The sequence below is a fragment of the Cyprinus carpio genome, chromosome B17, assembly GCF_018340385.1.
Source record: "Cyprinus carpio isolate SPL01 chromosome B17, ASM1834038v1, whole genome shotgun sequence".
Taxonomy (NCBI): domain Eukaryota; kingdom Metazoa; phylum Chordata; class Actinopteri; order Cypriniformes; family Cyprinidae; genus Cyprinus; species Cyprinus carpio.
This window is the reverse complement of record NC_056613.1, coordinates 4284777-4298569: the sequence shown is the minus strand read 5'-3', so window position 1 is coordinate 4298569 and position 13793 is coordinate 4284777. Positions and strand designations below refer to the sequence as shown.

Sequence of the window (13793 nt, the reverse complement as noted above, 5' to 3'; positions counted from 1 at the left end):
CATTATTATTGTTGTTGCTGTTGTTGTTCATTTTTCATTCTGAATTTGTCTGCAAACCACCAAACATTCTCTGTGGGATGAAACGGGACCGAACCCCTCTCTGATCAAATGCTGTATTTATAAGGTTCCTCTTAAAAAGAGTCCTGGGTCAGTGCTATGAGCTACTGTACTGTATGTGAGGCGGCGGTGAGCGGCCTCTAGTGGTCAGACGCAGCACTGTCTGTTCTCACAGTGGGCCGGAATGAAACGTGACTCCCCGCTCTGTAATAGGAAGTTAGGAAGTTCCCCTCCAAAACTTTTAGGAAACAATCCTGTCCGACCTGCACCATATGAGCACCGACGCTATAATCCTAATTATGGTAAGTCCGACAACGGTCCATCTTTCAATGACCACTCCTATCGATGTCTCACAGCATAAATATGCATGCTTTCACTGAATGACTAATGAAGTTGAAGAAAATAAAATCATTGTTTGTGTTTTGACGCCGCGTCAGACGGTGTGTCAGTCTAGGAGGGATTTAGGCAGCAAGTTAAAGGTGCTAGTTTACTTCTTTGACCAGTTACGGCTTGTTTTGAAATGGGAACACATTAGACCTGTTTGAAACGTTCCAGCTTCAGTCGAGTGTTACTTTGTTACACGTACTGTATTCTCGTGCGCCGCTGTTTGGTTGGATTTAAGGGCTGTGTCTCAACACTCAGTGAGCTGCCTGCCTAGACAGCAGTTTTAGGGCACTTGTTTTTGGTATATCACATACCAAAATACATAAAAAAAAGAGTACTGCATGTACAGTGGTGTTTTTTTTTCTGGATTATTAAGTCATTATATAACCTGCTGAGACAAGGAAGAAAGTGTAGTCTCATTTGTTTTACTTATTAATTTATTTAGTATTTTAAAATTCTTTAATTTTGACTTTTTACATTTTATTTTTACTTTTACTTTTTAACACAGAAAAAAATAACAGATCAGTTATTGTGTGTGTGTATTAAATATTATTAAATCAAAATATAAATAGTATAATTTGCAAAGAAGGATCCTTACACCTTTATGATGGTGTTAAAGTTATTGTGATTATTATTATTATTATTATTATTATTATTATTATTATTATTGTTATTATATTGAAATTACACATAAAAAAATGGTACAAATGAAAAAAAAAAATCAGCTCAAACATCCCACTGACCCATATAAAATTAACAAAACTAAATGATTATCATGTATTAATATATCATGGTGTTTCCAAAGAACACCTTGACATAAACACGATGCATAAAAAAAATCATACATTTAAAAACCATGTCCTGTGTAGATGGGGAACTCACTAGGTTTTGAGACACAGCCATTGTCTCCTCATGTGGATCATGTTGCATGCTTGTGCATGGGATGTGCAAGCTGAGATGGAGTATATAGTGTCCAGTCAGAAAACGTCGGCTTACTACACACACTAACACATACATGAATATCAGAAACATGGCACGGGATGTTCAGTGTGCACTTCAGAGGGCAAAACACAAAATATCAACTTTGGAGACTGAGCTGTCTATAAAGTGAGTATGATGGGATCTCAGTTATTGATCAGTTACACTGATGTACATAATGGGACAAAATATTCTGTGAGGTTGCAAAAATGTATCTAGATTTTAGTTTAGTGTATATATTGTGCATTCAGCAAGCTGTTTGTAAAGTGTGAAATGTTATTTGACAGAAATTAGATGCCACACTTTGTTAATGTCAATCGATAGTCATCGTCTTGTCTTCTAGACCACAGACAAATGTGTAGCTTTTAGCCTTGTCAGGAAGACAGCAGAAAGGTGTTTTATTTGTTTGCTTGTATGTTTTTCAAGTAAATCTAAAATATTTATGTAGTTGTAAGTAAGTCTTGGTTAAAGAAAACAGTGGTACAGAAATATAGCCCTAAAAAGCACTAGGACATTTAAGTCACAGTTCAAATTGGCTGAATTTCCTAAAATATCAAAACAAGTGGAGTTTTTGGTGCATTCACATTCTCCTGGAAAGTTCATATTAACTTGGGAAGTCGTAATTACGATTTGCTTTCAAATTACTTTGATTGGAGTTAAATAGCAATGTAGCTTTTCTATATAAAATTCAACAAGATTTTTTAATTCTTCATCTATAAAATGATGAATATAGAATGCAAATTGGGTGTGTTTGCCTTTGTTTTTATCCAATTTATGAAGGTGTGGTAAATTGAATTATGTATTGTAGTTGCACAATGGTATTTTGCACATGCTGATGCAACTAAAATTTTTCCCATTTTTGATAAAACAAATTACATTTATTTTAACAAATTTACCATTAATACAGATGCTGTGTGTAATATATGATCTTTCCGACATGACTTAAAGCACCATTATCCCTTCAAGTTCCCACAGGTGTCCAGCAGGTGGATTTCATTACATAAACTACATGCTTGTGCTAGCTTTCATTAAAATAAATACCACTTGGTTTGAGATTTTGGAATGACATTGACATTTATTAATTTTAAGTTTGACTTAAGTGGCATTTGTACATTTGTAAGCTTAACGAAATATTTTAAATCTGTTTAAAATTTTTAAATAAGAAATGTTTAAAAAGCAAGTGCAGTGTTAACGCTGTTATACTTGCATCAGCGATATTAAACCTCTGTTTTGTTCTCTGTTTTGGTCTAATCCACTCCAGCCTGTGGTTTTCAAGTAATCTTTCTTTAAGCCCCAAGTTTCTGAGTTGAGGGTCTGTCAATGAGAAAATATGGTAGACGGTAAATTTGTTGAAATGTATATTTTTTTCTGTTTACAATGAATGCAATAAATTGCACATTTAAAATACAATAGTACTGCAGTTAGAATATATTATTACATTTACAGTGACTTCATATTTAATAAAAACAAAATAGCAAAAACAACAGATTTGCATATTTTATTCATAATTTTATAGAAGCTGAGTTTAAAAGTCTTGCTTTTTTTGTAGAAAAGGTACATCGCCATCTTGCTTCGATGAAAATGACTTGAATGCATCTGATGTTGTAATTATGGCTTCCCAGCTTGTAAATACAAACTTCCTGAACAGACTTAAATCACCATGTGCTCCAATTCACAGGGTCCCTGCACACTGAGCAGGGTGTATAGAAGTTCACTTGATACAATGTGTTGATTTGGAACGCCCTACAATATCATCAGATTTAGTAAACGCTTGTCTGCAGGGATAAAAGTTTTGATGATGATGTCGCTGGCCAATAGGTTCTAACTCAGTGTGATATAATCACATCATTATTCACATGGCACAGCTGATTGGTTTCTTTTCACATCACATTTCCAATGTGCTTGCTGTAGCAGTTGAAGCACGCTTCAGAAACCCTCCACCTTCCCCAGCTCCACCTGTATAGATCTGCTATGGGCTAATGTCATGTATGATATATATGTGGGTTATATCATATGTTATGTGCAGCAGCAGTTTCTTACATGCTCACAGCAGCATGTCTGTGGATGTATTGGCAGTAGCAAGTCTCAGTGCTCTGCTGCAGCAGCGTAGCAGATCTATTCCTTCAAGACCAAACGCATTAATATTAACATGGTATATTACAATGCCAAACTCTTTGAAAGTTGTCATGACAGAAATATAAATAACCACTTTCACATATATAAATGCATATATTTAAATACTCCTCTCTTGCATTAACAAGACATATAAATAAAAGGAAATCGTAGGTTTTATATTAGGCTTATTTTATTGGTCATTGCGTGAGTTTTGATTGCACATAGGGCTGTTTTCATCACAGTCCTGGTTGGCAGGGTCTGCCAGGTATTCTTTACCAATTTCCAGCTCATCTGCATGAATAATTGCATGCTAAGAAAAATTTAATCCCATACCATTATAGGGTTTCTATAGCACACCCTTGTGCTTTGAAGTAATATGGAATATCCCAGTCATAGGAACCCATTCATTATGTATGTAGCAGCTACTTTGATATTTTTGCAGAAAGGAAAGTAATTGTAGGGCTGGTCATACACACACTCAGCTTTTGATATGTGAGCCCTGAGCTCATGAGGACATTGCAGAAGACATTAGTCTAAATCACACTGAGAGCACCCACTCAACACGCTGAGCTCAAGCACTAGCATTGAAGAATATCAGCAATAAGTTACTGATACGTATCCTCTTTTGATTTTAAGGGAAAGCTTCTCAGAGAGTGAAGAGGAGCTGCATCAGCTGTCATGGGTGCACAAACAGGAACTGAAGGATTCACTGGTTGATATGTACAAAGGTGAGTATGAAGAGAATGATGTCCTTTGTATTTGACAGAGGGGTTATTGTTTTTGTTTTTTTGCTTTATTTGTTATTGATAAGGTAACCGGTTTTTTTTTTTTTTTTTTTTTTTTGGTAATATACAGTATTCACGCTTTTGGAGAAAAGTGCATTCTTAAATATTGGCACTAGAGGGCATCCTTATCATGTGATATATTCATGTCATATAAACAGTGTCTTCAGCGCTTAGTCCTGTGGCATTACTTCATTGTATTAACCTTAAAGACTGTAATTAGTATTAGGATTTATTCGCTTTTGAAAACAGTAAAATATCAGAGGATTCTAAGAATGACATGTATTTGGAATGTCAACATTTAAAAACCTATAAAGGTTTATTAAAGCCTGCATATTACAGGCAGTACTCTTATTAAAATCCTGTGGTATAAGATGTGAAAAACATGGCACTAAATATTCATGTACTATTATTTTTTCATATTGGAATATGGTATAAGCATAGTATCCTGTCTGAAGAACCTTTTGTTTTTTGTTGTTGAGTCCTGTTGGTCTTAAACTGTTTCTTTAGCATCCATATGAATATCCACATAACTTTGTACAATGTTCTGTATACTATACATTATTGTTCAAAAGTTTGGGAAGTTTTAGTAAGATTATTTTTAATTAAGTAATACTTTTTTTTGCAAGTATGCATGAAAATGATCAAAAATAACGGGAAATGCATTTATAATGTTAAAAAAGATTTCTGTTTTAAATAATGCTGTTATTTACATCTTTCTGTTTATCAAAGAATATTGGGGGGGGGGCATATAATGGTTTCCAGAATATATTAAGCAGCAAAAAACTGTTTTTAACGTTGATAATAATAATAGAAACTGTTCTTTAAGAATCAAATTATAATATTAGAATGATTTCTGAGAGATCATGCGACACTGAAGACTGGAGTAATGATGCTGAAAATTCAGCTTTGATCACAAGAATAAATTGCACTTTAAAATATATTACAATAGAAAAGTTATTTTAAGTTGTAATAATATTTTGTAGTATTACTGTGGTTACTGTATTTTTGATCAAATAAATGCATCCTTGGTGAACATAAGATACATAAAAAACATTAAAAAAAATCTTACTCACACCAAATGTTTGAACAATAGTGTGTGTGTATTTACTGTACATATAAAAGGCAATTTTATACCCTTTCCATATTTAATAAGTGTAACAGTGGTTCATTTGTTGTAAAGCATTATTGCTGCCTCTTTATGTTTTGTCTTTGCACTGTCTAGTCTCCATCTGTATGATCCAATCTATGTATATATGTTGGAGAGCTTCTCCGATCATCATATGAGCTTTAGTCACTCGCTGTCAAACAGCAACGTACATTGTAAAGGCCACCGATGAGGTTCGATCCTTCATAGCATAACCTCTGTGTTGCGTGTGTTTGTTTTTTCGGAGTTAATGTCAGGTTAGCTGTTTCTCTGATGTGCTGACACATCCTGCAGTAGAAGAGCCCAACCCAAAGCATTACATCCTAGTGATGGGTGGAGGCCAAGACCTGGAACAGGATCTATTTAGCATGTATCCTGATATCTTAGACGCCAAGCGTGTGTGTATGTGCACCTCTGGGTATATGGCTGCATGCCTGATTTTTATGGGTTTGTGTGTTTTTGGTGCACAGACATTGTGTCTGCCACTCACACATACAACTTATGTTTTACGATCATTAATATTATCTGTAGGGGTTTTTTGTGTGTGAAGTTTTGCATTGCAGTCACCTGTATTAAAGCCATCTCCTTCCTTTTTGGTGGCAGATAAGCATGAAGCATTGATCCCGCCCAATTCTCTCTTTAATCAGCTTGAATGTTTGTTTAGTTTAAGGCTATTATCCTATACCACAGATTAAGAGTGTACAGCTACCGGGATCCAAGTGGCAGTCAGCCGACATCAACATAACAATGTGCATGTTCCTCTAAAACGACAAGCACATTGCTGATTCAATTCTGAGAGTAAGGTGTTTTGAACATGTATAAAAGGATTGATTAGCAATATCGACGCTGTTACAGCACGTTTGTGAGTGTTGTATAGCTATTAGAGAGCAGTTCTGTAAACAAAAAATTAATATCGGGACAGTGCAGTACGTTTTTTTGTTTGTTTGTTTGTTTTTGCTCTGCCAATGAAAGTATGTTGTAAATCATAGAACTTTAATTGCATTTAGTGAACACAGACAATTGGATTAATACAAACAGGAAAGTAAATTCAATACTGTTTGAATAAATACCTGTCAATCAAATTAGTGTACCAGAATTGTTTTATAATTGTCATTAAATAGGATATTGGTTTGTAAAACTGATGCTTCTTTAGAAGGACTATCAGATTCAGTTATTAAACTTTTGAATATGCAGTGCAATCAAAAATAATTATTATTAGTTTGTGGAAGTATCATAAAATTTCATTGATAAGTTAAAATGTATATAATTTCATTAAATTAGCTGTTTTGTAACAGTCTTCACATACTTTTTGTTAATTGTATTTTTCTTTATCATAGTTTAAAATGTTTTAAACTGGTTAAGTTTTTTTTTCCACTGTACATTAATTGGACGTGAGATAATTGAGATGATTATAGTAAGAGTTAGCTTATATATATCTGGCATTAGACAGTTTTAGATTTTTCTTTTATGTCTGTGCCAGCCTGGACAATAAACAAAACAAAACAAAAAAACTTTGGTGCTGTTTGTCAAATCCACAACAGCTTTGGTTTGTTTGTTTGTTTGTTTGTTTGTTTGTTTATTGTGAATTTTGAGTATATAGTGTGCAAAACAAGTGGACAATTAACAAACAAAAAATCTACCAACAGCATTGGATTATTGGATTTAATTGGTATTTTTTGTGTGAATTTTGACTTAATAATGTGTAAAATAAGTATTTACATTCCAGCAGTTGTGTGCATTTAAGCCTATTCGCATGATTATATATTAAAATACAGCTATTTAGCAACATTTTATCAGTCATCAACCACTGTTCTCTTTAAATGTCAATATTGTACATTGAATATCCCATATTGGTAGTAGCTACACTTTCCAATTGTTTTTCAAAGTGGCACAGAACAGCCAAATAAGGGTGACTGCACATCTTTGAACCCAAATCGAATTTCACGCCTGTGAGATTGCGTTTCTCTTGCGTCTGTTTCCCTGCTGATTTTATTTGTCTGACGTGGTTTGGGATAAGCAGACTGCTGTAGGCTGGGTCGTGTTATTACAACTGAGATGGTGGATTGTTTTCTTGCATGGGTAAACTGTCCTTTTGCAGTCAAAATTCAAAGCACACACACCAAGTCCATCATAACAAACACGCTAAGTTTCCTATGGAGCTGAATTGGCCTTCCTGACAAGAGCAGAAATAGGGCTACAGTCTCAACAAGCTTTGTTCTTAGCAGGTGGATCGACCTTTGACATAACCTGTCACGCCCCCTCCCCTTGTGTGGGCCGTCCGGTCAGGAAACATAAACGAACTGTTTGGTCCCATCAGCTCTGCTCCTCTTACGGCAGTATGGTGTGGTCCTGCTGGGCTTTTCCGACAGCCACCCACCCTGATATCACGTCTCACTCACTCTCCACCATGCTTGGCTTCACGGAGAGCAGGAGGCGCTTTGGCGACCCCTTCGGCTTCCTTGTGGGTCCCATTGAAGTTCAAAATCCCTAGAATGGAGTGCCGTGTGGCCTAACAGGCTTGTCTGCTCCCTAAGTGGGTGGTCCGCCTGTGACAGAGGGATTCCTCAGGGCTCTGTCCTCCTCTTTTGTGTCTCTGTGTTGGTTTAAGGAATAGACCTAGGATGGGCACTGCTTAACTGTGGAAGCCTGGTTACTGTGATCTGAAACCAAACAAACCTAGCAGAAAGGCCAGCGCACTCACAAACATACAAAGACTCGAGCTATAAAACCCAACGAGAGGTTGGCATCTCTTGAAAGGATCTCGAAATGAAGATTTTTTTTGTTGTTGTTGTTGATGTTTGGGTCAACCTTATAAAAACATGTTCAGGTCATATTTTTCTTCAAAAGATAAAATAAGATGATTATATTTTGCATGAAGGTGAATTGTCCATTAGAATCTTCTTGCATTATGACATTCCCAGATTCTCTCTAATGTATGTAATGTGGATTTTTCATTGTTTTATTTATTTGTTTATTGTTGGTCATTCACATTATTCTCGATGTTTTTCTTTACATGCTCATTTATTATGGCAGGAAATTAAAATCATATATTTTTTAATAATATTATTATTATTATTGTATAATATAATTTATATGAGAACATTTATTATAATGTTATAGTATTTTATTATATTTATAATATTCTAATTTATGCTGATTTAAGTAAATATAATGTTTTATAACAAACAAATGCTTACAATAACACTTTAAATATATATCATTTTTATTTTGCATGACCATAATGACAGTAATGAAAATCTCACAATGCAAAAATAAATAAATAAATAGATAAAATAATATTTATAATAATAAAGGTCATAAAACAGGTTTCATGTTCTTTACACTTAACATTTTTTATTTAGTCATATCATTCTTAAATATAACTAATATATTTTCTAGATATGGGGGGGGGGATTCATCAATTTGTGTTTTTTTTTTTGTGATTTTATACAGTCTCTTGAAGATTGTATATCTCTTGCATAAGTCAACACAGTTTCAACTCTTATAGAAACTGTTGAAATCATTATAAAAAAATAGTTTAACAGTTTAGTTTTGTGTTTTAGTTTTGTGTTTTCTAACTTAGAATCCTTATATGAAGATTGTCGGGATTATTTTAAATGATATACTGTTTGCAACCCAATAAGTAAATTGGCCACTAACTCTAAGCCTTGTAATTCCCTTGTTGTTGTTTTTTTGTATGTTTTTTTTTTTATGAAAAAAGCTAATTCGGTTCAAAACAGCATCACAGGAGCTCTGATACATGAATTCTTAAGAGCTGTACTGTTTCGGACTGACACTCATATGATGCTAACACTCCTACCACCCAGTTGTGAGCAGGATTCCAGACGACCTAGTGATGGCCCATGAAACAGAGAGGAAAACAAACATGGCTTACTTTGCTGTGAACCACAGATGCTTGGGAACTGTTTAAACAGGGAGCAATTTAAACAGTCACTCCTGTGGCCTGTGTTCAAACATCAAGTAGTAATGAGGACGGAGTGCCTGGTCCTGTTGCCCTGGCCTCCCCTCTGCTTTTCAACACATTCACGCTCCCAAAGGAGGCTGGCCGAACAACGACGGTCCACTTTCACAGAGTGGCATTTTTACTGCTTTTTTTACGCACTTGTATTTCGGGAATGTTTAGACAGACCTGCAACAACCAGAAATACTGGGCGTAGATGGTTGGCACTTGAGCTGGAGAATTTATTAAGAGAGCGGGAACAGAGGATTGAAAAGCTTTGGCCTGTCATTAAAATAAAAATAAATTAAAAATTTGCTTTGTTCATGTATCCACCTTATTTTGCAATGCGGAAAGTAAGCTGTTTTCTTTTAATATGTAAGCCTTCATATTCATTAGCTGCTACAGGTAAATATCTAGATGAATAACAGTGTAGTAAATTGCGCTACAAACCAATGTATTTATGATTATAATAGTAAATTAAAATATGATAACAAATACCAGTTTGGAATATCAAGCAGCATAGCAGACTGTTTTTGTTTAAAATAGAAATAGCTGCATAAACTCTTATGTAAAAATAATGTGGATGTGCCCTCACAAATTCCTGCAGAATTCTGAGCCCCGTCATTCACATGATTGTACATTTCACGCATTTTTATCTGTTAAATATTTTTGCAAATTTGGTCATGTTTTCATCTACTAATAAAGGCCCATTCACACCAAGAATAATAATTATAATGATAACTGTATTAGTTTCTGTCAACATTATTAATTTTTATTTTATTTATTTTAAAATGTTTTTTTTTCTTCAGATAACTCTGAAAAAGGTCCTCTGTCCTTTTACTATATCGTTATCGTTATCATTATTGCTATTGTCCTTGGTGTGAACGGGACTTAAGAGTATAAAGCTCTAAGTAAATTTCCCTCACAATCAGCTCAGAAAAGATCAGTTCATGTGGACCTAGCTGTGGGTTAGTGAAGCATAGTCCTCTTGTGCTAAGTTCTTAATAACTTGTTCGTTCTTTAGAGAAGAGCATCATTGGCGTAGATTTGATCTAAGCACATGTATGTGAGCACATATTCGGAGGAGACAGTCATGTGATTCCTCTATTGTACATCAGCTGCTCTGTAAATATTTGCAGTGATGTACATCCCTGAACACACAATACCTCCCACAAGCCTCTCTGCATGTGTCCCAAAGTGGCACCGACGTCACCCAAGTGCTTGCCATATCCCAAAATCACACATTTATATCAACTTTGTTTGTTCCCCAATGTTCTCCAATTGGAAAAGAACCCTGGAATGTCCTGGAGTGTTTTCTCACTTCAGTGTCCCGCTGTTTAAAGCCGGTTTGTTTGAAGGACAGGTCGAAACCACGAGCATCACTCATCCTTGAGGGTGAAAAAAAGAGAAAAGCTATGTTTGGATTTGATGCTTCTGCATTGCCCAAAGTTCAGCTTTGCAGTTCGTGTTGGAGAAAGGATTTCCTGAACAAAGGAAGATGTGTTTGTTGAGGATCCTCGCACCACTAGCTATGTGTGTGTTTTAGCGCCGGGCGCTGAGGTGACATGCACAGCAATCACACCGGATTTTGTAGCCCTTTCAGTGTTTCTTTTAAAAAGCAGGGTTAAATTTTGATTTAATATGAAAGTTTTTTCATTGATGGACATTTAGGGAAATTATGGGAGTATTTGTGTTGTCTTAAGAAGGATCAAAGTGGTTTATTGCCATTTCCTCCTTACAAAAAAATGACCATGGCAAATGTAGTTTCCACCTAAACAGCAAGCCGCTGCAGTTTTTTTACTGCTGTTAAACTGTGATGAATTAATGAGATCTTTTGTAAACAATCTAAGGAGCTTTTACTGTGTCTAATAATAGCCAATATGGTTTTTAAATGGACAATGACTACATTTTGAAGGTTTACATTTCTGTTAGTATGTCTATAAGCCAAGCAGATATGATTGATTGGGCAGTATGATAACACAAGAGAGGCCAAATATTGTCTTATTTATTCAATATATGGTATCACTAGCTCTAATTACTATACATTACTATAATTACTGTAGTATTTTGTGGGAGACCAGTTAAAGGAATAGTTAACCCAAAAATGAAAATTCTGTCATCATTTAATCACCCTCAAGTTGTTCCAAACCTCAATGATTGTTTGATTAATTGATTGATTGATTGATCTATGTTGAACACGAAAGAAAAAATGTTGAAAAATGTGTGTAACTAAACAGTTGATATTTTTTCATATTATGGAAGTCAATGGGGAACAGCAACAGTCTGGTTACCTATATTCCTCAAAATATTGTCTTTATTTTATTTATTATTTTAATTTTTTGGTGACTATCACTGTAAAATGCATTGATTGTAAAATAAATGAAATACTGTGTCTTCACTTTAGCATCATTTTGAGTAAAAAAAAATCAATGAATGATAAAAATATCACTAGTTAACAATAAATGCAGGTATGGCCATTTTATAGATATTGTGTTGCATAATGTGCAAAAAATACAGGAAAAAACAACATATAGTATGTTAATACATTTTTTGTATTTATTAAGTGCTATTATTCAATTCTAAGAAGAAAGTAACAAAAAAACAAAAAAATTACCAACAAAAAAAAAATATTGCATAATAATCAAAAAAACAAAAAAACAACAACAAAAAAAAAAAAACAGATTATATAACAGGTGATTACAATTTTTCACACATATTTATTTAGCCAATGCTATTTTCATGTTCATTCTAAGGAGACAGTAACTAGTGTACAAAGACAAGCAGTCCCATTGGTTCATTATTATTAGAGAATGGCTGTACAGAGATAATGAGTCGAAACTTGCACAGCTTTCGGTAGAAGCGACACGGAGTCGAGAAGGCGAAGCACTTTGCTGGAATGTCTTTCATAAGACAGCTGACCTTGAGTTGACTCTTTCCCTGAGCCCCACCTCTCCTGTTTGGCGTCTCTTCGATGAGCAATAACAGTATCATGGCTGGTGACGCCACCTTGCACTAGTTTCACAATCTTTCTTGCCACAATAAGGCTTTGTTTCCTTATGTTTTTGTGCCTGAGTTAAAATGCTTTTAAACTCGTTTGTGTAAAAGGAATGTGGTTGAAGTATTGTGTTTTGATCAGCTCATGAGGAAAAGTGGTGACAAATAAAATGATTATTTTTATCATGAACTAGAACTTAGGACTTAGAACGCCTCTGCAGGAAAGTAAGTGGATCAGGACTGTCCTATCTACATTTTTGTACATAAAAAAAAAATAAGACATTAGACATAGATTAAAACGTGAATTCAGTTGCCTTTTTTTGTGTTCCAGAACTGTGAGTGTGTAACAGTGTTAGGAATATGAGCAAAATCTTCCTTTGCTCGCATATCGACTGCATTAAGCTCATCCTTAAATAACTCTGTTCTCCCTCCCAAATGTTAGCCAATGCAAATCTCAGCTTAGTCCATATTTACACAGCCAATTTTGAGGTTACATTCAGGAGATGAATTATCCATTCGCTGAAATATTCACTCTTAACATCGAATCGCAGAATTGAAATAAAATGTGCTGTTTGTCTAAGTGCTTACAAATACAGACCTTTTAAAATTAATTTTTGGTGAATAACTGTGACAACCTGACTTTGTCAGCAAATCAAGCTGTCAAAAGCGGCAAAATTTGCTCCAGGTGGATTGAAACAATTCATTTTCTGCATAATATAAGAGAGGCGTTAAACAAATGTTTAAGAGAAGTATTGGTACAAATATGTAATACTGTGCACTGAGTGTAGTGAACTTTTTTTTATTATTCTTAAATTTAGGAATAAATTAAGAGATTATTAGTGGTGGACGTGCAAGAGAGAGAGTTTAATACAAAAACAGCATTATGGGTAAGAGATCAAGGGTCATTTCTTGAATATAAAGTGTGAAATTTTATTTTTACTCTTTTCAAATTTTATATGAATAATACAACTCAGATTTCCCAACATAATTTATAGCAATAATGTTGTATTCACCATTACAAAGCACAGAATTATAGGATGAAAAATGGTCTGGCTATAGATGTAGATATTACATATCAATAAAATATTTACTATACTTTATGCATAGGAGTCATGTGACTTCAAGGGGTGATATGATGCTGCTAAAAAGAACATTATTTTGTGTATTTGGTGTAATGAAATGTGTTTATGCGGTTTAAGGTTAAAAAAACACATTATTTTCCACATACTCTACATTATTGTTCTCCTCTATGCCCCGCCTTCTGAAACGCATCGATTTTCACAACACTCATCTCTCTGAAAAGCGAGGTGTGCTGTGATTGGCCAGCTATCCAATCCAAATGCCTCAAGCGTGTGACGTAAATGTTACGCCTCTT

At 34.6% G+C, this 13793-nt stretch overlaps 1 protein-coding gene across 2 annotated transcripts in view; it reads left to right on the top strand.

Moving 5' to 3' along the window:
• The first annotated feature begins 206 nt into the window (after positions 1 to 206).
• mipol1 (mirror-image polydactyly 1) overlaps positions 207 to 13793 on the top strand; it is a 70699-nt gene continuing 57112 nt past the window's right edge. For both annotated transcript variants that reach the window (XM_042743241.1, XM_042743240.1), the window contains exons 1-2: positions 207 to 359; positions 4171 to 4262. In XM_042743241.1, the coding sequence (XP_042599175.1) occupies positions 4253 to 4262 (10 nt within the window). In that variant the 5' untranslated portion in view covers positions 207 to 359; positions 4171 to 4252. The remainder of the gene's footprint in view (positions 360 to 4170; positions 4263 to 13793) is intronic.